The sequence below is a fragment of the Microcebus murinus genome, chromosome 7 (assembly GCF_040939455.1).
Source record: "Microcebus murinus isolate Inina chromosome 7, M.murinus_Inina_mat1.0, whole genome shotgun sequence".
In the NCBI taxonomy this organism is placed as follows: Eukaryota; Metazoa; Chordata; class Mammalia; order Primates; family Cheirogaleidae; genus Microcebus; species Microcebus murinus.
The window spans coordinates 45,358,394-45,380,742 of NC_134110.1; the positions used below are offsets into that span (position 1 = coordinate 45,358,394).

General features: G+C 39.9%; 1 protein-coding gene across 3 annotated transcripts in view; it reads right to left on the reverse strand.

The window, feature by feature from the left end:
• Window positions 1–582: 582 nt before the first annotated feature.
• COL14A1 (collagen type XIV alpha 1 chain) overlaps window positions 583–22,349 on the reverse strand; it is a 202,419-nt gene continuing 180,652 nt past the window's right edge. For 2 of the 3 annotated variants that reach the window (XM_012753817.2, XM_012753816.2), the window contains exons 45-48: window positions 20,918–21,106; window positions 4,881–4,958; window positions 3,052–3,207; window positions 583–1,460 (exon numbers count right to left, since the gene is read on the reverse strand). In XM_012753817.2, coding sequence (XP_012609271.1) covers window positions 1,381–1,460; window positions 3,052–3,207; window positions 4,881–4,958; window positions 20,918–21,106 — 503 coding nt within the window. In that variant the 3' untranslated portion in view covers window positions 583–1,380. Of the gene's footprint in view, window positions 1,461–1,694; window positions 2,248–3,051; window positions 3,208–4,880; window positions 4,959–20,917; window positions 21,107–22,349 lie in introns of those variants that run through there. The other variant, XM_012753819.3, reaches the window with a different exon arrangement.

Consider the following 22,349-nt stretch of genomic DNA (forward strand, 5'->3'; position numbering starts at 1 on the left):
GACTTTTTCTGATTCAGAAAGAATTCAGCTTCTTGTTGTAAATGACCCCATTGCTACTTTTTAAAATTAGCTGTTACTAGGGAGATGTTACAGGGGGAAAAGGAGTATACATTCAATTTATGTTTCTTTTTCAGTTCTGTTTTCAACTTGCAAATAATAAAACTTAACTCTTTCTCAAATCCCTAGATTTTTCCTTTGTGAGCAAAAGACAAAGTGTAGTGTAAGGGTTAGAGTCTATTAGATTCAACCTCATTTCCTTTCTGCTTTTTAGGGTTTTATGGGCTCTTCTCAATACCAGAAGATAGATGGGTTCCTGAACTATCGGTAAACATTTCTTTACCAGCAGTCATGCATTAGTGTTGCTTTGGTGCCTGGTAGATTATAATGGATAATAAAATTCTGGTAGTCTCTGTCCCAAATCAACTGCTTCTTCTGTTAAGCCTCCTATTCCAGCCAGAATGAATGAATGAAAGTTTGATGTTTACCTTAAGGAAGGCAATTGTTGTTTTACTGGTAGATATTCAGATAAGACTAGAAAAGTTTAAGGTAATATTTAGAAATGCAGTAAAAAGAATCCACATAGGTTGTTTTAAATTTTTATTTTGCTTACAAAAGAGAATGGAAATAGGTTTGCAACAACTTATCTTCATGTACAAAGTAATCCCTGTAGATGAGGAGAGGCAGCCCCTGGAACATAATGCTGGATAACTTGTTCATCAAAATTGGATCTCTTTGCATCAGAGCTGGTAGAAAGTCATTATTTTGCATCAGTTAAAAACCACTGAAAAGACTAAATCTATCTTTAAAATTACCAGATTCAGAAAGGTTATATTCTAACACTTAGTTTTGGATACCCGTGAAACCAGTTACCAAGTGATCTCGGAGTTGGACAGATCAATTAAACAAGAGGTAGTTTCTCCAATAATGTCCCTTTTTTCTCACCAGCAAGATCATTCCCATGGGGGCAGGAGTAAATGGTATAATCTTTCACTCTCTTTGAACTCTTTTTCTGCTGGGGCCCCATTTCCCTCAAACACAATCATATCTGTTTTGTTCATCTTAGCACTTGAGAGAAAGGATTCTAGGGTTCAATTTATTTTTCCCAATTCTTCTTTGAGCACTCTGCAAAAACAAATTATCTGGCATGCCATTAAAACAGCAAAGGGAAATCATTTCTACAGTGTCATAGATTAAGGGGATTTTTTAAAAAATATATATATTTTGTTAGTAACAATAATATTAACATTATCCAAAGAGGAAATTTAGGCTGCTGAAATGAGACCCCCAGAAGTAGCATACAAACCACATGACAATATTTTCTCAAATAAGGTTCCTTAAGAGTTCCTTCTTGCAGTTTTCTTTCAAGTTCTCCTGAGGTTATCAGATCCCGGGGCCCCACAGTTCCATGGCTTCCAGCTCATCTTGCACAGGGGTGAATTCTGGCTGATCCGGACGGGAAGCTAAAGAGGAAAAGTGGGGGTGGGGACTTGATAGGACCCAGAAACCACAAATTTATATTCTCCCCTCACATGGGTCCTGAGAGACACAGAGATATCCTGCTTGGGTAGAAAGCAGCAGGTGCCTTAAACCAGCATGCCCCTGGCACCTTCCCCATGAGGTTTCAGATGGTTAGTAAAAAGAGGAAGGGAAAGACAGGTTACAGAAATTGTTAGAAAATTAGAATCATAGCCAACTGTTTAAATATCAAATTTTATTTACAAAAGAAACCCTGAAAACTCAGCAAAATTGTGAAAGAAATATAAATTTTGAAAACCAGTCTCATGTTAGAAGTCCATCACCAGGAGAGAGTGGGGAGGGTGGGGCAGGCAGGGAGGAAGATGCCCACCCACCTGTGTGGGGATGGGAAGGAGGAAGAGGCACAGGTAAGTAGCTTTATTATGGAGTCTCCACACAGGGGAGTTTGGGCTAAATTCTTGACCCCGGATCATAAACCTTTATCTAGGCTGACATGGAACAGCCAGTTTCTATTACAATCGACATTTATGATTTGGTTACGTTCCAATGTTATCACTCCATTGTGTTTAGAGCAGGGTGGGCAAGACATATGAAAGTGGGAAGGCAGGGAAGTGGGTGAGGCAGGGAAGCGGAGTGTCCTTTGTTAGGGGCAGGGGCTTGGTGGTGGTGGTCAACAGGACAGTTCTGTATCTGTAGCCAAATGCCCGGGCCAATGTAAACAGAGTGGAGCATTTCCACTTCAGTGCTGGTAATCATTGTAGGGGATCAGATCTTAATAAAGGACAAGGGGATTTGAGGGAACAGGGAGGGAAAAGATGAACAGAGAAAAACACATCATCAAAACTTTGACCAATTCCTCTGGTAACTAAGGTTAAATTTCTCTTGAAGCAGAAAAGTTCAATTCATTAACTAATAAGATCATCGCCTCATAAGCAGTCTCTCAGCCTCTCTCTTGACTCTTCCAAGAGTGACTATGTCAGAAAAGGAGCCATTGCACAACACGCCAACATGCAGACTGCAGATGCTTTTAGGAAGCTTAGTCTTTCAGGCTGGGAGTTAGTGATGAGACAAGGACAACATGGTGACTTTGGTTTCCTCTTAAAACTATCCTTGGTCACCTAAAATACACGTGGTGGTCAAGATATCACCCAGTAGAAGCTAGGGAGCCCCTCTAATTATGGGAGAAGCTTGACATTTTCCGAAAACATGAGCAAAATTTTGCAGTACATCATGGTCTCACCACAGCAGTCACATGGAATGGAGGCTCCAAAAGAATGTTCAACCATGCCCCACAAACGAACAAATATGAGGTCAGAGGCCAAGTCTATGGTGATCACCATTTGAAAGCAAGGAAGACTTAAACAGGCTGTTATTTGGAATTTCCTGTTAGGGTTTTGAAGGAGTAGCCTCTACAGTAATTTGCACTTTATAGAAAATGTCTCTGATGATTTAAGGTAGTGAGGAGTTCAGGCTTTACTTCCCGTCCATAACTAGTCTCTTTTCATGGCATCCCCTCTCCATTTTGGTGTAACTATAGTAAAATACTGCTTAAAGCCCACAAGGGCAAGCACTTACCTCCCACACCGTAGGCAGAACATGATGATGGGTCACAATATCCAGGCTGACCGGAAGGACCTTGTGGTCCAGGCACCCCCAGATGACCCGGTGGACCCCTTGGTCCAGGAGAGCCAGGGGGTCCAGGGCTGCCAGGCCGACTCTCCCCTGAAGGTCCTAGGAAGCACCCACAAATAAACATTTGGGGGGTGAGTTTTGAGACCACCAAGAAGTAAACTAAGTCTTACAAGAAGTAAACTGGTGGACAATTAGGATAATCTGCTTCCCTCTGCTCATTGAGTTTGTTTTCTTAAACTGGATTCCCTAGGCAGAGGGTATTCTGTGATCACACACCCTCCTGTAGGTCAGTGCTTTTAATTAGCTCTGGAAACTAGGAAGCAAATGTATTCTTTTCTATTGCCTCTTGGATATTAAAGAGAAAGGCACATTCTACTCTCACTCTTCTTTTCTTTATGGAGCTTTTGTTTCCCAATGTAGTTCCTTATGAATCCAATGTATGGACATGTACACACAGGAATACACTCAAATCTCACCCTTAAAATTAGTGAGAATAGCCATGCAAATCAGTACTGGCTCATGGCCTTAGATAATTAAAATAAATTTGTCTAAGTCTGAAAGAAATTATTCTGAAGGAGACAAATAACAAGTCTGAAATTCAACCCAATATACTTACCCCCCAAAATTTCTTTAGGCTATTTTACATTAACTGAGAACTTAGATTGCATAAAAATGGAATAGAATTAAAATTGTGAATTTAAGAAGTTTATCAGCATGGGTTTTATTTTTCGGCTTGTGTGCTTGTGTTTTTTTAGCCCTAGGTTCTGATAGTGTTTAAAAAGTGTTTTTCAACTAGAAATGAAATTCTTCAACTAAAGCTCAAATGAAAAATAAGAACAAACATCACCTTATATTTGAATTGTGTAATGGCTCTCAGACACATTCAGCTTCATTCAATCAACACTCACCAACCATCAATTATATGTAATTCATGATGCTAGATCAGTTCCTCATTACTGTCTCTAATAACAGAAATATTTACATAATGCAATGAATCTATTGCATTAGGAACCTCTTTTAGAAAGAATATATTCCAAAATCATTATTAGGTTGGAATGAAAAATCTGTAAATGCATTTGACTTGATGTAGCTAAGACAGATTATAAATATACAAGAAGATTGCAAACTTATAATTCTATTAGCAAGTCTGATCATCTGGAGAGCATTCTAAGAACATGTGACACACAAAACTCAAAACTTCCACAAAACTCATTCAGTAAGACTGCGATGGCAGGAACAACTTATGCTTTCCAACTATCTTTGTGCTCCTCTAGGTTTCATGTCTCCCTTGCAGTTCAGCTAGGGCTCTGTTACTAGTCCCAGACAGTGAAATAAATATGAATGGAAGTGACATGTCATTCTGTTTAGGAAGTTGAGACTGATGTACCTTCTCTTGGGGGCCAAATGATTCGTGGTGGAGGTCATGGCTTCCAAAACGGAGGGGTGCTACCCTACTCACATCAAACTGTGTATGAGTGTGAAATAAAGCTTCATTGTGTCAACCAACTAAGAACTTGGGACTTATTTGTTACTACAGCATAGTCTACCCTATCCTAACTCATGCAAACAATAAAATCCCAGAATATGCTATAACTTTTTGGCCTTGTATAGGAGGATTGTTACTAACAAATTAGCCTCTGGAGAAAATGAATGAGAAAGATAGCTATTTCAGTTAGATACAAGAATGTAATGTGGCCATTTTCCTTACCTACAATGTCTAGTAAATATAAAAAATTACATCTTGCTGGTTATTTTGGGGTAGGAAAATTTACCTGTTGGTCCAGGAGGGCCTCTTGGACCTTGAGTTCCAACACCTGGACTTCCTTTTTCTCCCTTGATACCAGTTAGACCTGTTTAAAATAAAAAATTTTTTAAAGTTCTCTTTAAAATGAAATCTTGGTTCTGTTTTCTGGGTTTCAAAAGTACCTCTCTGATGAAGACAATGAAGTGGATTGGTTTGAGGTTATGGGTACCACAGGACTTTTAAAATTAAATTTTGACACTGGTAGCTTATGCAAAATCACATGTTGAAGGCTGGCTGTGTATCCGAGCGTGCAGCCTGCATTTGCTATAGTGCAAGTTAATCTTTCTCCTTCCTACTGAAATGGTTCAGACTGCCAGGAACCGGGCTGTGTCTTTGCATGCACCAGGCCATTCAACGTATGCAGTTGGCACTCCACAAGTAACACAATAGAAATCACAAGTTAACACGTCTAACATTTTCCTTTTGGTCCACCCTGTAATGTATCTGCAAAAGGCATGAATTATAATTAGGCAGCAAAGTTCTGAGGAGCGTGAGTTTCCATTAAAACTTGGAAGCTTCAGAAAAGCCTGTGTTTGATTTGGCTGATTCAGCCCCATAAAAATTTAAACCGATTCATATTTCTTTTCCATAGAGCAGACCTCTTATTCCAAATAATTTATAGTGCTATTAACAAACTATACATTTTCACAGGCAAACAACAAAGAAATATACATGTACTCTGACACTTCATCATCCAGATCCTATCACAAAATCACCTGACAGGTGAAAGCACCTATCTTGAGGCCCAAGACAGGGTTGCATTAGACTGGGGTCTGGGTTAACCTGGCTCACATCATAGACAGTCTCTGCTGTCTGTTTTTCACATGCAACAATGCTTTGAAATAGCAGAATGCAGAACTGCCTCTCTGTTTAATTACACCTATTGAGAAATTATGTTGAATTGGCAAAGCCTAGAAGGAAACATAAATAAATGAAAACAGCCAATTTGAGATGCAAGTGATTTAAAATTTTTACAGTTACAAATAACTTTGTTTTTATACAAATGTAATGCAAGTTCACTGTAGACAAATTAGAAGATATAACAAGCAAGAATCTAGTACTTAAAAATAATCACCTTTAATGTCTCTGCTGATAATTTCCAGGAAAAAAGGTATTGATATAGTATTTTTTTTCTGAGAATAGTTCATAAAGAAGACTCTAGTGAACAACTAACAGGGTTTTGTGTTTTGTTTGTTTATTTTATTTTTTTTACACTACACATATCATAGTTGTTCCTGATTTGCAGCTTTCATGCCTTCTGTGCTCCTAATAAACACCTCTTTGGGTGAAGATATAACCTGGAATCTTCTTTTAAAAAGCCCTTCTTCCTTTCCAGCAGTTGTCCAGGCTGGCACAACCACTGGTATACTTTCCAAACACCCGATTCCATTGCACGTGACCTCACGTGACCTTGGTGGTGTTGTCCGAGCTCACAAACGACCAATATGTCAATGAGAGCCAAGGGCACTGACACCACGCCTGTTCCTACCACCTATGCAGGGGCTGGTGCTTCTCGAGGAGTCCAGCAGGAAGACGACGATTTCTCCAAAGTAAAAATGCGATCTCATCTGAGTTTTCCAAGCACACAGCTAACTCTGACTAGCCGACATTTACCGCCTGATTGCTAATCAAACTATTCAGCAAGAAAACCATTATGGGTAAGTCTGCTGGGTATTAGTAGCTAACTGGAGATAGTACTTTTTAGCTGATAGGTACAACCTCATCTGTCAATGTTTGTGCCCTCATATGCATCTGGGAATTTAGCAGAAAATGCCTCTTATGTTAGTATTGGAGTCACTTTCCCCAGAGGGAACCACTAATTTTGAAAGAATTAGAACATAATAAAATATACTGGTGACTAACACCAGGCTGCTCCTGATTAAACGCATTGTGACTCAGCGGCCTCTCACGACCTCAGGGGGCAGCAGGATCATCCTTGGCAACATGGCTTCCATGGCCTGGTGCTCCACCAGCAAAAGACAAAGATCAGTCTGAACAGGACACCCAGGAAAATACTCTTGGGAATAATCCTCTAAGAATAGTTTCCTGACTTATCCTTTCCTTACTCATGAAGAAAACAAAAGGTGGGGAAGAATGGCAGTAGCAAATTTGTTTGTTCTAATTTTCTAATTATGTAGAGAAAAATAAGTGGAATTTGATATTATCTATAACCATAAGTCAAGGTTAGAGAGGAAGAACAAAAATATTTCAGCTCCTCAAAATACTTTAAAAAAGAAAAAGTTAAATGTATACAATTTTATATTATCAGAGAATTTTAGATTTTATTATCCTTGAAGATATTAGTAATACATTCCAAACTACATATAAGCTAATATATTAATATTTGTACATATATTCATTTATGGTTCTCATACTGAAGAACTATCCATGTCTGCGACAACTGAACTTGGCTAGACCATTTTTTGGAGTGAAAAAAAATTAAAGGCTAAACGTGGAGACTTCAGATCTCTAAAAATATGCCTGGATACATACCTGGATATATCTGCATGTGACTATCCATGAGATGCCTGAGGACAGCAGAGCCTGGGCAAAAAGTCACTCTACAGGCAAAACACAGTCATCATCCATCATAAAACTCTTCTGAAAGGACCCCAGGTGGGGCCACCTGGTGCTGAGATGGAGTCACCAGAGCTGAGTGCCAGTGTCCCTTTTGCAAAGGCACAGAGACTCAGGACACCCCTGAGGCTCCCAAATGCAAGAGAAATTCCCTCTTTCCAAAACACCCTCTTCACCTTGTCTGCCTTTATAACTCCTCCTCATTCTTCAAGACCCAAATCAAAACTTCTCTATAGCCACAACAGGTGGAGCCATGATGGATTCAAGAGGGCAAGAATTATCTGTCTTATTCATGGCTATATCCCTACACTTCATATCATGTCTTCCACATCATATGTAACTCATATATTTGCTGAGCAAACTAACAAATGAATGAATAAATGCATGAATGGATTCTTTGCTTCTGTAGTATCTTATCCCATTGCATTACCTATTCTCATGACCATCTGGCCCAAAACTATGAGCCTGTTGACTATGGGGACCATGCCCAGTGTATCTCTCTAGCATCAGATTCAAGGAGAGTCTCACCATTAGTAGGTGGTACAGTGAATACTGGAAGATTAACTGACTGACTGAGTGCCTACACCAACACTCAGCTGCCTGTTATGTGTGGCTTTGAAGGATCAATAGACAAAATTCCTTATTCCAGAGCTTCATTTTTACTTTCCCACTCCTGGGTTATGTAAACACTGCTTCTTCTAACAAGTTCCTTGTGTGGTGTGTGGTGATGAATATATTTGGCTCCAAATAAGTTTAAGGTTGGGCAACTTTTTTTTTTTCATGAGCATAGTTAATTTATATTGTTTATTTATATGACGATTCAATTTGCCAAAAATATGATTTAGCTGAAATTAAAATACTCTTAGTTTTCTGCAGAGTTACCAAAATAATAGTTAGGATCACTAGAGAGAAGTATCTTCTGTTTCCTTTCCCTCTCTCTCTTTCTTTATTCTTTCTATACATTTATACTCATACTTTAAAGTCTCTTCGAAATCCATTCAAGGCTGGCCGATTCTTCCATACCACTAACCTAACACTGACCTTCCAGTATTTTCTATTTCTGGTCCACAAAAGCACGGACCTGTTTGTTTTAGATCTTCATTGTGTTCCAAGTGACAGTCACATATGAAGCACTCAAGAAATACGGATGAATGAATGAAATACAAAGTTTGATTGCAGACTTCGACAAAGCAAAAATGTGGCCCATAGTGTATCAACTATGCTTATAAATTACCTCACAAATTTTTGAATGCCAGATGCTTGAAACGTGCAAACTCATTTAATCTTCACAAGAATCAGGAGGGCAGACACCACGATTAACCCTGAGAGAGGGCTGGATCCAGAAAGGTTAACTCACTTGTCCTTAGCTAGGAAGTAACAGAGCCAAAATGTCAACCCACAGAGACTGGCGCGACGGCTCTATGCTCACCCACTGCACTCCTTGCCTCTCCACCCTAAGCTGGACCTGCAGGCTGTGTTTCTTGTCTCGCGTGCGGTACTTGTGGCTTCCTGGAACTGCCTGCCAAATCCGTCTGTGCATTCTCTCTGGCCCCACACCCGGCAGTCCGCCCTGCATTTATCACATTTCCTTAGCTACTTCTCTCAGTTTGTATGCTCGCTCTCTGCGCTGACCAAGATTTGGGGCTGATTTTAAGAGGATTTATATTGCTCACACTGACTACATATCCAGGGTCTGGTTCTTGGTTGTCTGTTTCCTATTTTCTTTGGCCTGGTAGCCTCTGAGTTGGGAGATTTTACTGATTTTTATGGCCCCCTGACCACACCAAGCACTCCAGGCTGCAATCTCGTGCTGCTCTACGGAGCACAGTGACTCCTTCCTGATCCCAGACATTCTGAGGAACTTCCAGGATTTATGCCCAGGAAGATGTGCAAGGCCTGGGGAATGCTTTCATTGTAATCATACCAGAAAGTCACAGAAGTTGTAGATCAAGGCTTGCCATGTTATTATTGCCTGTTGCCTGGGAAATGCTGGCGATAGATTGCAAGTATAGTCTGTTTTTCATTCAATTTGTGTGTGAATGCCTACTAAGTGCAAAGTACTGGACCTAGTACCTAGTTACAAGAAGGCAGGTTAACCGGACTCAATTCAATAAGTATTTTATGCACTTTGCAAAGTTCTGCTATTTCTATATGTTTGGTCTATAGGACTAGTACCAGCACGTGGGGCTCCATGCTTTGTGCTAATGTGGCCAAGGCTGGAAAATAAATACATAGTTGTTTTCAATGTAAACAAACCTTGCAAATGACTGCTAAAGATATCTCTTCCTATTGCCTTTTTCATGTAACAACTGGCCATCTACTATGCTTTTATAATTTAGGATTCCGCCAGGGAAACGTAAACCACTCCAGATCTTCAGGCAGAGGGAATTTAATACAGAGGCTTAGTAATGTGGGTGATATAAAGGTTTACAAGATGAAGATGCAACCCATAAATCAGCAACATTAGGGAGCCACCATCACCCCTAGGAGTGCAGAGACAAAGGCCAAAATGGTGTGATTGGAACCTGCAGCCCAGAGTCCAGAGCCTTCTGGTAGGATCTACAAGCAAAGGGAGACAGTATCCACTGGAAGCAGAAGAACTGAGGGGTTTCAACCCACCTGGAGCTGCAGAGGAGGCAGAAGTGGGGCTGTTGAGGGGAGAGATACCCTAGCTTTGCTCTTTGTCATACCCTCCAGGCTTCCTCAATGCCTTCCACTGGCTGCTCCTGCCCAAGAGCAGAGGGCAAAGGAGCCTGCACACATAGGGCCGCACAACTGTAGCAGAAAGAAGGGCAAACTAAAAGCAACCTGCCTAACCCAGTCCCAATATAAGGCACTGGGACTCCAGAGTCCAAAGCACCCTTCCTGCCTGTAGCAGGTCACCATGCAGTGGGGAACACAGACAGATGATGAGTAGCTATAGTACAGTGTGAGAATGGCAGCATCTGTGGGGAGCTGCAGAAGTCTCCCACGTGCTGACCCCTGAAGTGACATCCTGAAGAGCAGGCATTAGCCACATAGAGAAGCACGGGTGGGCGCTGTGGCAAAGGGAAGTGCACGTGCCAAGGCTTGCAGATGAGAGACAACAGGACATGCCTGGGGGACTAGAAATGGTTTGGTATGGCATTAGCAGCTTCAGGTTGCTTCCTAAGCAACACAATAGGAGACCAGTCTAGGCCAGGGTATGGCAAGCTTTGCGTGCCAGATGACAGAGTTTGGAAACGACTTCACTCTGGTATGTAGGGTTTTCAGTACCTCCTACCCATTTTTTTGTGTTCGTAACATTATAATCTTTTTCTTTAAAAGGAACCCCAAATTGTTTAATCGTCAGGCCCCACAAATCTGGATTTGCCCCTGCTGGGTGCTACAAAGCATAATACATTACTTAAGGCAGACTGGAGTCCTGCAGAGCTCAACTCCACCAATAAACCCTGTGCTAGTCCCACAGAAAGCCAGAGGAAAATGTACTAAATCATTAAGTGGGGCTACTCAGTGGGCAAAGGAACCCATTAACCAGACCAAGGTCAAGGCAACAGGAGAGTTTAGACTTTGGGACTCTCTTTTGGTCTCTCTCAGACAAGACAATACAGGAAAAGGGTCCTTTGGTATTCTGAGCACAGACACACTGGCAGTGCAAGGGCAGAAGGAAATGCAGCAGGGAGGAAAGAACTGAAGTAGGAAGAGTGGAAGGTGAAAAAAGAAAAGCGCCGAGAGAGGAATGGAAAAGAGGAGGTGTACAGTCCATCAATGCATGCCAACTATTGTTCACAGCTGCGGAGGTGGCACAGGGAATGGAGATCAAATCAAACATCAGAAATCCTAGCTTTTTGTTCAGCACCCCAGTCTTGCCACTGATGCCGTGACCTCATGGGTACATACATATGTCAGATCAAATGCCGATTTATTACTTTCAGCTCCAAAATTTTGATTGTTTCTCCTTAAATGCCTTTATGTTATTTACACCACTGATTATTGAGAAAATGATAAATTATTCAAAATGAGTGAAAAATTGAACAATTTCTATAGCTTCAAAAAATAAACATCTCAGGTTCAGCATGAATAAGCAACTGGTTGATGATATTTAAATTAGAACTTGGTCTTCATTCTTTGCAGAACTGAAAAATGGTATCATGCTATCCGTCCTTGGAAAAGAAAGCTGTTCCAGGGCATTGGAGTCCACAGAGTTTAATATAATATATGTTACCATCAACATTCTTTCATAATAAGCATGAAGGACCCATTACTAAGATAAACACATCTCATCTCTAAGATCCTCATCATGTTTTTCCAAACTAGCAAAGAAGTTCAGAAAAGTCAAACTACTTTGCTATATGTATATAGTAATTTAATGCCAAAGTCAAATCTAGAACCAATGAAAATGGAAACGGTTAATGAATACATCCATTCTATGTATGTTTTTCACCAACCTTTAAAAATGCATTTTGGTATGCTTATAATGTTTATTATAATGTGTTTATTGTTTTGAAATCCATGTTAAAAAATTCACTGAAATTGGTTTATCATAATATGAAGATCTTTAGTTGTATCATATAAACATTATATTTCCATTTTATTTGTTTATGTTCAAGGCCTGGAAAAAAATGACAAAGTACATTCCTACATTTTAATAAAGGGAGCCTTTCTGACTCTTTCTGTCTTTTCTATTATTCAGTACAACCAAATCTGCTGCTTAGAAATCATACCTTGACTTTCTGACTAAATTTATGCATGATGACTTGAAAGGAAATGCTTACATTGTTAACTTGGCAGTAATTTTCTATTAACGTGTCTCAAGATTAATGTACTATAACCACATGGGCTTTTGCTTCTATCGTGGCTGTAGGGTGAATGAGGAATGGCAGTCAAAAAGCCAGCCAAGAGGTAATCAACACCATAAATCACTTATGATTTATGAAATAACTATTGTATTTCAGGTATTATGAGGAATGAAAGAAAAATATACATCAAATTTGGTCTTTAGGGATAATGCAGCCTCATTGGTGGAGATAAGATTAACAGAAGGGAAATAATTAAAGGCCAATTCAAGAAAGTATATCCTATCCGGATACTGAATGATATGTATCACTCACTAATAAGGTTTTCAAAATTTGTAAGCAACAGAAACAATGTTATTAGCTTTCATGGCAAAAAGAAAACAAAACAGTTACAGCTTTTTATTATTGCAACAATGTCATATTCTACTAATGACCAAGGGTGGGGACATAATTTAATGGTAATTTAAATTTGTCAATGACTTTTTTCTTTCATTCTTTGTCTTTGGAAAATAAGTTTGTCCTGATTGTAATTAATTTTGGAAATGGGAACACAAAAGATGTTAGTATTCTACATCTTTCCATAGGTGCTACTCTTTTTTTAAGGAGCTTAAACCTACATCTTGCATCCCCCACTAAAAAGCTATATCTGGCATTTGAATGATTTTATAAAATACAGGAGAGAAAAACACATAAATGGTGAAAACAAACAGTCACAGAATGAGCCAATCCTTCACAAGTGCCCCTCATTTTTCAGTGTCCTACATGTCATACTCCTTCGAAATCATTTCAACGGATCAAAGCATCACCCTGTTTGCATTGCAAGGCCAGAAGGCCTTGGTTTAATTTAGGAGAGTGTGATTGTTTAAATATAATCACAAATTCTTTGATATACCTCCTTCCAAAATCTATAGCTTAATTCCTCTCCACTTGAGTGCAGGCTGGGCTTAGTGACTCCCTTATAATATACAGAATATGGTAAAAGTAAAAGCTTGTGATTTCTGAGGCTAGATGTCACAAAGGCATTGTGAACTCCTCGTTGCTCTCTCTCTTGGATCACTGGCTCTGAGGAAATCAGCCACCATGCTTTGGGAATGAATACTCAACCACCCCATGGAGAATTTCGGGGTTAGGAACTGAGCCCTCCTGCCAGTAGACAGCCAAGGCCTGAGACTCCTGCCAAGAGCCCTGTGAGAAGGCCATCATGGAAGCTGATCCTTCAGCTCTAGACAAGCCTTCAGATCACTGAGGCCCTGGATGACATCTTTACTGCAACCCCATGCAAGACCCCGAGCCAGACTCACCCAGCTAAACCCGAAATCCCTGACGCACAAAAACTGAGATCATACATGTTTGTTGCTTTGAGTCACTAAGTCTTAAAGTAATTTGTTACATAGCGATAGTTCACTAATACGTAGAGTTCCTTTCTGCAGCCTTAATCAATATAAAGAGTCACTTTGTAATAATAATAATAATAACAATCTAAAAGCTGATGCAAAGAAGAAAGAAAGAAGGTCACTCCCTGTCTATGCCTTAAGGTGCCTATGCATTAGGAAAACACAATCCGTCAACCTTCAGAGAAAGGTCTTATTCTAAAGGGCATTCAATTGGACTTTACTAGATAAGTATTGGGTGAGAAAAGAGAAAACTCTATCTTTTTTTTTAAAATCTCTTAGGAAATGAGAAGCAGGGAATGGGGAAAAAAGAAAGGAAGAAGGCAAATGTATTTCAGCAGATTCTTAACAGCAACAAAAAGAAAGAATATGTCTCATGCAACTGAACATCAACTATAATACAAAATTGCAGGGAAGACTTGTAAATGTTTAAGTGCTGACCAGCAAATCATAATTGTGGGGCGCGGTGTTAACGCCATTTCAAGATGGCACCGGCTTCCTGGTCACACCCATACTACAAGACTGATAAACAGGGTGAACCGCGCAGGTGTAGGGGCTTTTCCTGTCTCATCAAGTATGCATATGAAGGATCTTAGCTTGGCCTATCAGTAACAACCCTCGCACGCTTTTAACCTATCCCCATCACTTCCCTCCTTCCTTAGAGTATATAAGTGTGTGAGAGCTTGTGCTCAGGGTCTTCCGCATGTAACCAGTTAAGCAATCCCCATTAAAGCGCTGTCAGAAGAACTCCGGTTGTCGCGTCTTCCTTGCTGGCGAGGCGGGCGCGACACATAATGAAAGCTCTACCAGTGCTCTATCTTTAATCAAGCTGATTTGTCCCATAGAGATCATTTTTCCAGGAATAAGCCAGGAGACACAGGGCATTAAGAAGTTTCACAGAAATGAGCCTTCCCATCACCGCATTCCTGGCTCAGAGCTGCTATGCTTTAATATTCTGATTTCTTACCAACATATTCTGCCAAACTGATCTTCAGCTCTAACAGCCCTTATAAACCACAGGGAAATTGAACATAAGAACTCTACTTCTCTCTCCCAGCTTTAAATCAATCTGGAACTCAGTTTTCTCTCTAGGTGTCATGGTCCTGTTGACTCACAGTTTAACATGACCATGAGGGACACAGGTTTAGGTTTTATAGCATTTCCCTGGCCTGCTGCCAGGGAGTCTCTGAGAGGGACTGTCACTCATTTATGGTGAGCAGAGCCAGACTGATTCCTTGTCTACTTTTGTTTGCTTGGAGAAGTTCTGTTTGCCAGTGAGCATGTGGCTGAAAAGAACAAGGCAATTTACATGTATTTGCATAATGCAATCATGTATGTGATATGTTAGTAGATTGTCACTGTGAACACAATAGAGACAAATGCAAGGCGACGTAAGTCTTTATAATGGCATCCTGAAGGAGAAATTATATAAAGTCTACATTCCTCTTAGGATCAAGTTCACATTCCTTATGGAGACTCGCAAGGTGTGGGTCGCATCATGTGGCCTCTGCCTATACCTCTCTTCTCCTGGGTTTTATTCTCCTCTTCACTCACCATGCTCCACTTATGCTGTTCTTTTCTCTGTTGTTCAAAGCAATGGACCTAGGTAGCGGCAGCAGTGCCATCCCTAGGAGACATTCTTGATACTTGTAGGGAAATTTGTAGATGACGAAAAGATTAGAGGTTGTTTTCACATGTAAATACATGTTAGAATAAATACTTTCTTACTGATATGCCAAATTCCTACTAAGCGTACAGGTCTCAGGTAAAATATCACTGACTTTGTAGTCTAAGTCAGAGTCTCCTTTTCCATGCTCATATAGCATCCTGCATTTTTTCACAGCATTTATCACCACTGAAATGAAACTCTTCATGTACTGTTTGCTTAATGTCTGTCTCCCAACTGGACAGTAAAGTGCCATGAAAGTCAAGAAATGTATGCCCTATTTACCCCCATATTGTCAATGCCCAGCGCCAAGGCTGACATGTAGTAGATGCTCAATAAGTACTGGGTGAACGAATGAATGAAGATTGAAAGAGAATAGAGTTTTTATTTGCTTGTTTGTTTTTGAGACAGCATCTTGATCTGTCACCCAGGTTGGAGTACAGCTCACCACAGCCTCAAACTCTGGGGTTCAAGCGATCCTCTCGCCTCAGCCTCAGAAGTAACTAGGACTACAGGTGCACACCACCATGCCCGGCTATTTTATTTTTTGTAGGAATGGGGTCTCACTATGTTGACCAGGTTGGTCTTGAACTCCTGGCCTTAAGCAATTCTCCCGCCTTGGTCTCCCAAAACACTGGGATCACAGGCATGAGCCACAGTGCCTGGGCCCAAGATTAGGTTTTAAGCTTAAGTAGTCAAGATAATACAGCTAGTAAATGGAAAGGCTAAAATCCTAACCTATATATGATTAGGCCCCAAACCACATTCTTTCCTTTCCATCATGCCACTCCCAGCTAGAGCAACAACACAAATTAGTGAGGCAAAAATGGTTTCCCTTATACAACATCAGAAGTAAAACACAGTGAATTGCATTGTTCCAGGTTTCTCTTATTTTGCCCCTAGGGTGAGATATTATAATAGAAATATAACTTCTATAGTTGTACCAGATATATGACTTAGAGTTTCCAGATATATGACTGGAAATTACCAGATATATGACTTAGAGTTTCTCTGTAATTAATTCCCCTTCTTGGGCTCTTAGATAGCCTGGGTTCATGCTAAGATCCTAAAAGAATGGTCAGGTGCCAAAATGTGTAACAACGGAAAACATCTAGCTTTACAGGGTCATTTGCCTAGGCATGAGTGCCCCAAATACAGCAAAACAGACTGCATGAGGAGCTTGTAAATAGTATAGCCACAACCCATTAGGACATTCTGGTTAATTCAGCAGGTCACATGTTTTGAATTTGTGGTTATTAGGAGTCATCCTAAATGGGGTTCACGAGACGCTGCATAGCTCTGGCCTCTCCTCTGTGAAACCCCACTAAACAAGTAATTCAAGGGTAGTGACAAGGCACAGTGGAGCAAGCACAGACACTCTAGAATCATACATATCAGGATTTGAGTTCTAGTCCCCTTACTGTTCCACCATGTGAACTTGAACAATTAACAGTGAAGCTGAACCTCAGTTTTCTCAACTAAAATGAGGCCAATACTGATAAGATTTTCATGAGCATTCCATAACATGCCTAGCAACTGATAGAGTAGTTGCTTAACAAACGTTAGCACCCTTTCTTCTCAAAGACCACAGTGATATCTTCCTCTACATTCCGACACCATTGACTCTTTTACTTAAGTCACTTAGCATTTAGCATCTCCCAGCATATACATTCACTTATGATTCGTTTTCCTTCCTTATCCAAACCAGGTCTTCCATTTTACCCAAATGAGATAATGTGTGTATCGGTCTGAGCACAACAATTGGCAGATATGTTATGGAGCCTAATAAGTGAAAGTCATAAATAATAGTATTATCTCCCACACTGCCAAGCCAAAGAGCCTTGCATAGTCCCTGCATTCAATAAATATTTTTCTGATTTATTGTGTAAAAACCAGATATAAATTCCAGCTGTTGTGGACATCCAATCTAAAAACTGAAAATCAATAGTTAGATGGTTCCTCTGATTTTAATAATCTTTGGGGAATCATGGAAACTGAAGGGTTTGCATAAAGGCTGAAGTCAGGAAAATTTCCTAATTCTTTTCAAGTAAATAAAGAAACTTGGTTAATACATGGTCTAAGATACCAGTGTGGATAATGAAGATTTAAATGAACAGAGTAAGGAAATGAACAGATGAGTCATCTGGGAACTATACACAGAGACCACAATTAGTAAAGGAGCTATTATCAAGGGTGGGATTATCCAAGGCCATGACTGGAAAGAGAACTGAAGTCAGAATAGCCAGCACTGGATTGTCACAGCTCAGTGAAGAAAAGGAGAGCCTTAGTCTTAATTCTACCCCTTCCTGAATTTTGGAATACTGAGAAGACATGTTATAAAGAACCATTTCCAAAAACAAGAACCATTTCCATGAAGATAGCGCTGGGTTTAATGGGGAGAGGTAACCAAAAAGCATCCACGGAGGAGCAGCTTCTCTTTGACATAAATTAACAGTGAAATACAAGTAACAAGGAGAAGCAGGTGAGAAATTGGGCTGTAGAACACAAGCATGATATCATGCAAATGGAAGCTCTTCAACTCTGGGTGCTAATAATTAGACAAATCTAAGTTGGAGTTCAAGCTTTAGGTAGAGAACTTGAATGATATGAGCCACAGGGTCCTTTTAAACCATTAAGTTCCAGGGATTCTCAGTATATTACAACCCATGTGAGAAGATAGCCAAAAGACTTCATAAGTATATGTTCCATGTACATTTATGAAAAAGATTTAGTTTAAGTTAAAGGAGACAAAGGGTTAATGAGGAGAGAGGGGGACAACTAGATGGAGCAAAAATATAGTCTTTTGTTAGGTAATAAGGAAAGTCATGAAAAGTCATCTATATCACATTGCTAATGTGAAGGGAATTCATGTAATTTTTCTTCTGCTCTCTAAAAATGCATATCCTTTGGCTATATCTCTGATAAAGATGGGATTAATCAAAGATATTGCACTAGAATAGTGTTTTTCAAACTGAGGTCTGGAAATCCAAGATCTCTCTTCAGCCTTTTAGCAAAAGCAGAAAACAGAACACAATGGTAAGGGTAAGTACATACATTTTTATGCATCCATATGCATAAGCATATTATATCATGATGTCAAATATATATATATTTTTTACCTTGCATCGTGTTTTTGAAAGTTTGAAAAACTGCAATAGAAAAATCAGATGGAGAACTTCCAACAAAAAATTAGCCAAAATGAAGGGAGTCATGGAGTTTTTTGGGAAGACTCAGATGGGGCTCATATGAAGCCATAACAGAAAGTGGGTTCAGCTCAGTGTTATGCCAGACAGCTTGACAGTCACATTTCTTTTAATCTTGGTTTTGTAGTTTACTGTTTGTCTAAATATATTGCCTAGTAATAGTATTTATTTTTACTCATTACAATATTGTGTCCTTTTGAGATTATTTAATAGAGAATAATGAAAATCCTATTTTATACAGCATAATAAAATGTGGTCTCTGGTTCTTATTTTGAGTCCTGATGTTGGCTGACTTTGAGTCTCCTTTGGCCTCAATATCTTCATATGATTCCTTTTATATAAAATGAGAGGATCAGGAGGTTAAAAACGGCTGAAGACTCCTCAGTTTTAAAATTCTACTGTTTTGATTTAGTGGAAAGACAGACATTTTCCTCTTTCATTCCTTTTCTGGGTATTGGGATCACTAGGCTAAGACTGAAACATCAAATCCCAGCTGCAACTAAAATAACTTTGCTGGGAATAAAGAAGCCCTTGGATGCTGGCCTATAAAGCCCAACCTAGTAATGCCCAAACCACACCCTCAACTGGTGATCAACTAAAATCACCTTCCCCCATGCTTACAGGGCATTTCTCACTTTCTCTTTTACTGTCATCCTGTATGTATTTGTGAGATACAGGACCTTGCTTGTCAACTGTAGTCTTCAGGAATATATATCAATATGTACATAAGAAAAATACATTATAAAAATTCAAATTTTGAAGGGTTGACTGAGCTGCTCTTTAAAAACTCCTGGATGATTTTTCTCTGGTCTAATCATTCAAGTAGTCTAGCAGAGTAGGAAAGACTCAGTCTGGCAAGAGCAGGACTAGGATTTCCAAAAAGAACAAAGACAACTTGTGACTTGCTGGGAGTGACTCAGGTGCTGGCGCTGTGCTCCCTGCGTTACATTTTTTCCTCCATCACCAACACCCTCAGAGGGTGCCCTGCTGACAGAGGGGGCCACCTTCCAGCCTGCCTATCTTCGTTGTGTTGCAAGAGAATTAGGCCTGCTGATTTTGTGCCCTGACACATGGAAAAAATCTTCAGAAAGAAAAATCAGAATTGGATCACAATCAAAACAACTATTTAGTGAGTGCCTATTAAGTGCAAAGCATTGTGCAAAGCAATTCAGACCCCATCCCTGTTTTCAACAATCTAGCTGTTCATTAACACACAATGAGAACCAAAAGGGGAGGAAGAGACTGGAAGTGCATCAGGTGTTCAGGGGGTGGAGACATTTGTGGTATGGAAGGATCAATAAAATTTTCATTCATGAAACAGGCATTAAGGTGAGCCTTGAACTAGGATTAAAATGTACGGGAGGCAAGGGGGACGGGGGGGAAGGACATTTCCACAGGGGGAAATGCACAAGGCCTGTTGTCATGGATCAAGAATGAACATGAATTACTATCTTTGTAATCTTCATTTTACACTTCAAATTTTATAAAAGGACTATATCCTACCCATCTCACAAAAGTAATATGACTCCTAGAGTAGATAAGTAATAATTAGCTTTTCCCCAGATCTATGTTCTAGAAGTTATGTCTTGAAAAATACTTGTCTCTCTTTCTCATCATTTTCTTCATGGCTTATATGCAACCTCAACTTTGCACATCTTTTATCTGTTTCTGGAATGGGAGATCATGGTCAATCATAGGTCTAATCAAAGGAATCTTATTGTATTACCATTACACAATACTTCTAATACCTGTAGATGGTAGAAGACAGGGCTAAACAGAATCTCTATTTTAATAAAACTTCAGTAGGAAGGACAAAACATTGCCCTATAAAACTATAAAATAAACTGTTGCCTCATATTATAGGAAGATAGTCCACAAACAGTACTTTAATTTGAAATTTAGAGCTGATACGATCTATATAGGGACATGTGAACCATATGTTGATATGATTCATGACTTTTTTCAGGACTGCTACTGACTGTTAACCAGTTTGGGCACTCACAATAAAGCACCAGATCTGGAGTAAGCTCTCTGCTTGCTGTAATATATGTATGATGCCACATCTGGCCAGAGGGGGACGTCATTTTATAATTCTTCAACTTGAAAGAGTTAAATTCAACTTTGAATCCATCCTTCTAGAGGGAATATCTCAAAACCCTTTCAGAGGTGAGTTAGGGGTTCTGACTCTCCTCTTTCATCCAAGTAGATGTGATTCTTGATAAACACACTTGTAGATTACTCAATATTCTCAATCTCAAGGGTAAAAAGAAACTGAAGAGTAGATGGAATAGAATTAATTTAAGTCCATTATTTCAGACTTTATCATTGAATGAACACCACTGTGATGCTTTGCTTCACAGAGAAGTTCCAATGAGAGAAGGGACCCAGCTTACCTCGTTCTCCTGGGGACCCAGGCATGCCTGCATTTCCTGGGAAGCCTGGTGTGCCTGGGGGTCCTTGTTCCCCAGGGGCTCCAGGTGAGCCTGGTCTCCCAGGCTCCCCAGGAGGCCCCTGGACGGTCCTGACAGATGAGGAGTGGCTGGGAAGCTGGTTGAGGATGGCTGTGTACCTGGCCATGTGACCTGAGGCAGGAAGCAAAAGGACAGCATTCAGTGAACACAAAGATAGGGGGGATGAGGGGTATTATTCATTAAGGCTCCAAAGAATTCTGTTAGATACCCATCAAGGGAAATAGCACACCCCTTGGAAATATTAATATGTTGATTTCCAACTTGAAATTTTTTACATTTTACTTTGGATGATAGTAACAACTGGATTGTATTCAAGTTACATCTCATGTGTTTGGAATTCCACAGCTCACGTGAGCATCTCAATAAACATTGAGCGGAAAGCATAAATTTTATCTTCACCCTCAACATTTATCTGACCCCCAAACCCTCCCCCAGCTGCCTTTTCTCTAGCAATTTCCCCCCAAGTTAAGTTATTTGCCTTTTTTCCAGTCCACAAAGCCTCCCCACCCTCTCGCTTACAAATCCCCAGACAAGTGCTCTGTCTCAACCCCTCCCTCAGTTGCCAAGCCCTTTTTCAGGAACCTTTACGTGGGTCCCAGCTGCAGACACTCCCACTCGCTTTATAAAACAAGATCTGGCACTCTCTCCCACAATCCTTTAACTCAATTATGCCTGGAGGAATATATCTTAATCATTAGAAATATAGATTTCTAAAGTGCTTAATACTATAATGCTTCATTTTTTCCAACATCATCAGGAGATAAGATTTTTCCACATAAGTGAATTACTATTATTTTTCCCTTTCAAAATATTTAAAGCTAAATAAAAAAATAGTCACCATTTTTCAAGGAATTCATTCTAAAATATATTCAATGCATTATTTCCTTAAGCAGTGGGCTGTGACCATGTCTGGGAACCTCCCTGATGACTCTAGGGCTATTAGGAGGCACACCAATTGTTGCCTGGGTGATAAGACTTTTCTCCATCCCAACTGTCATCCCTTTGGCCTTGCACAGTTTCCCATATAACCCTTCCTAGCACAATTCTTCTGATTAACTGTGAACTAAAAACCATATAGCTTATCTTATAAAAAAGTATATGCTAACTGATAAATCAAGTTCTGAGTGGGAGCCTAAGGAATAAAATGGGGAGCTCAGAGAAAACTGAAGTAGTGCTTAGGAAGATGGTTAAGGTACAAGAATACAAACCTCTGAGAAGGTTGGGCTTTTCTTATCAAGTTACATACAATCTCTTCAATTTCCTTCTCTTACAACTGCACTGACAGGCAAGACCTTTCATATATATATTGGTTATGCTTTCTTGTCTAACCCTTTGCTGGCTTTCACTTCCTAGA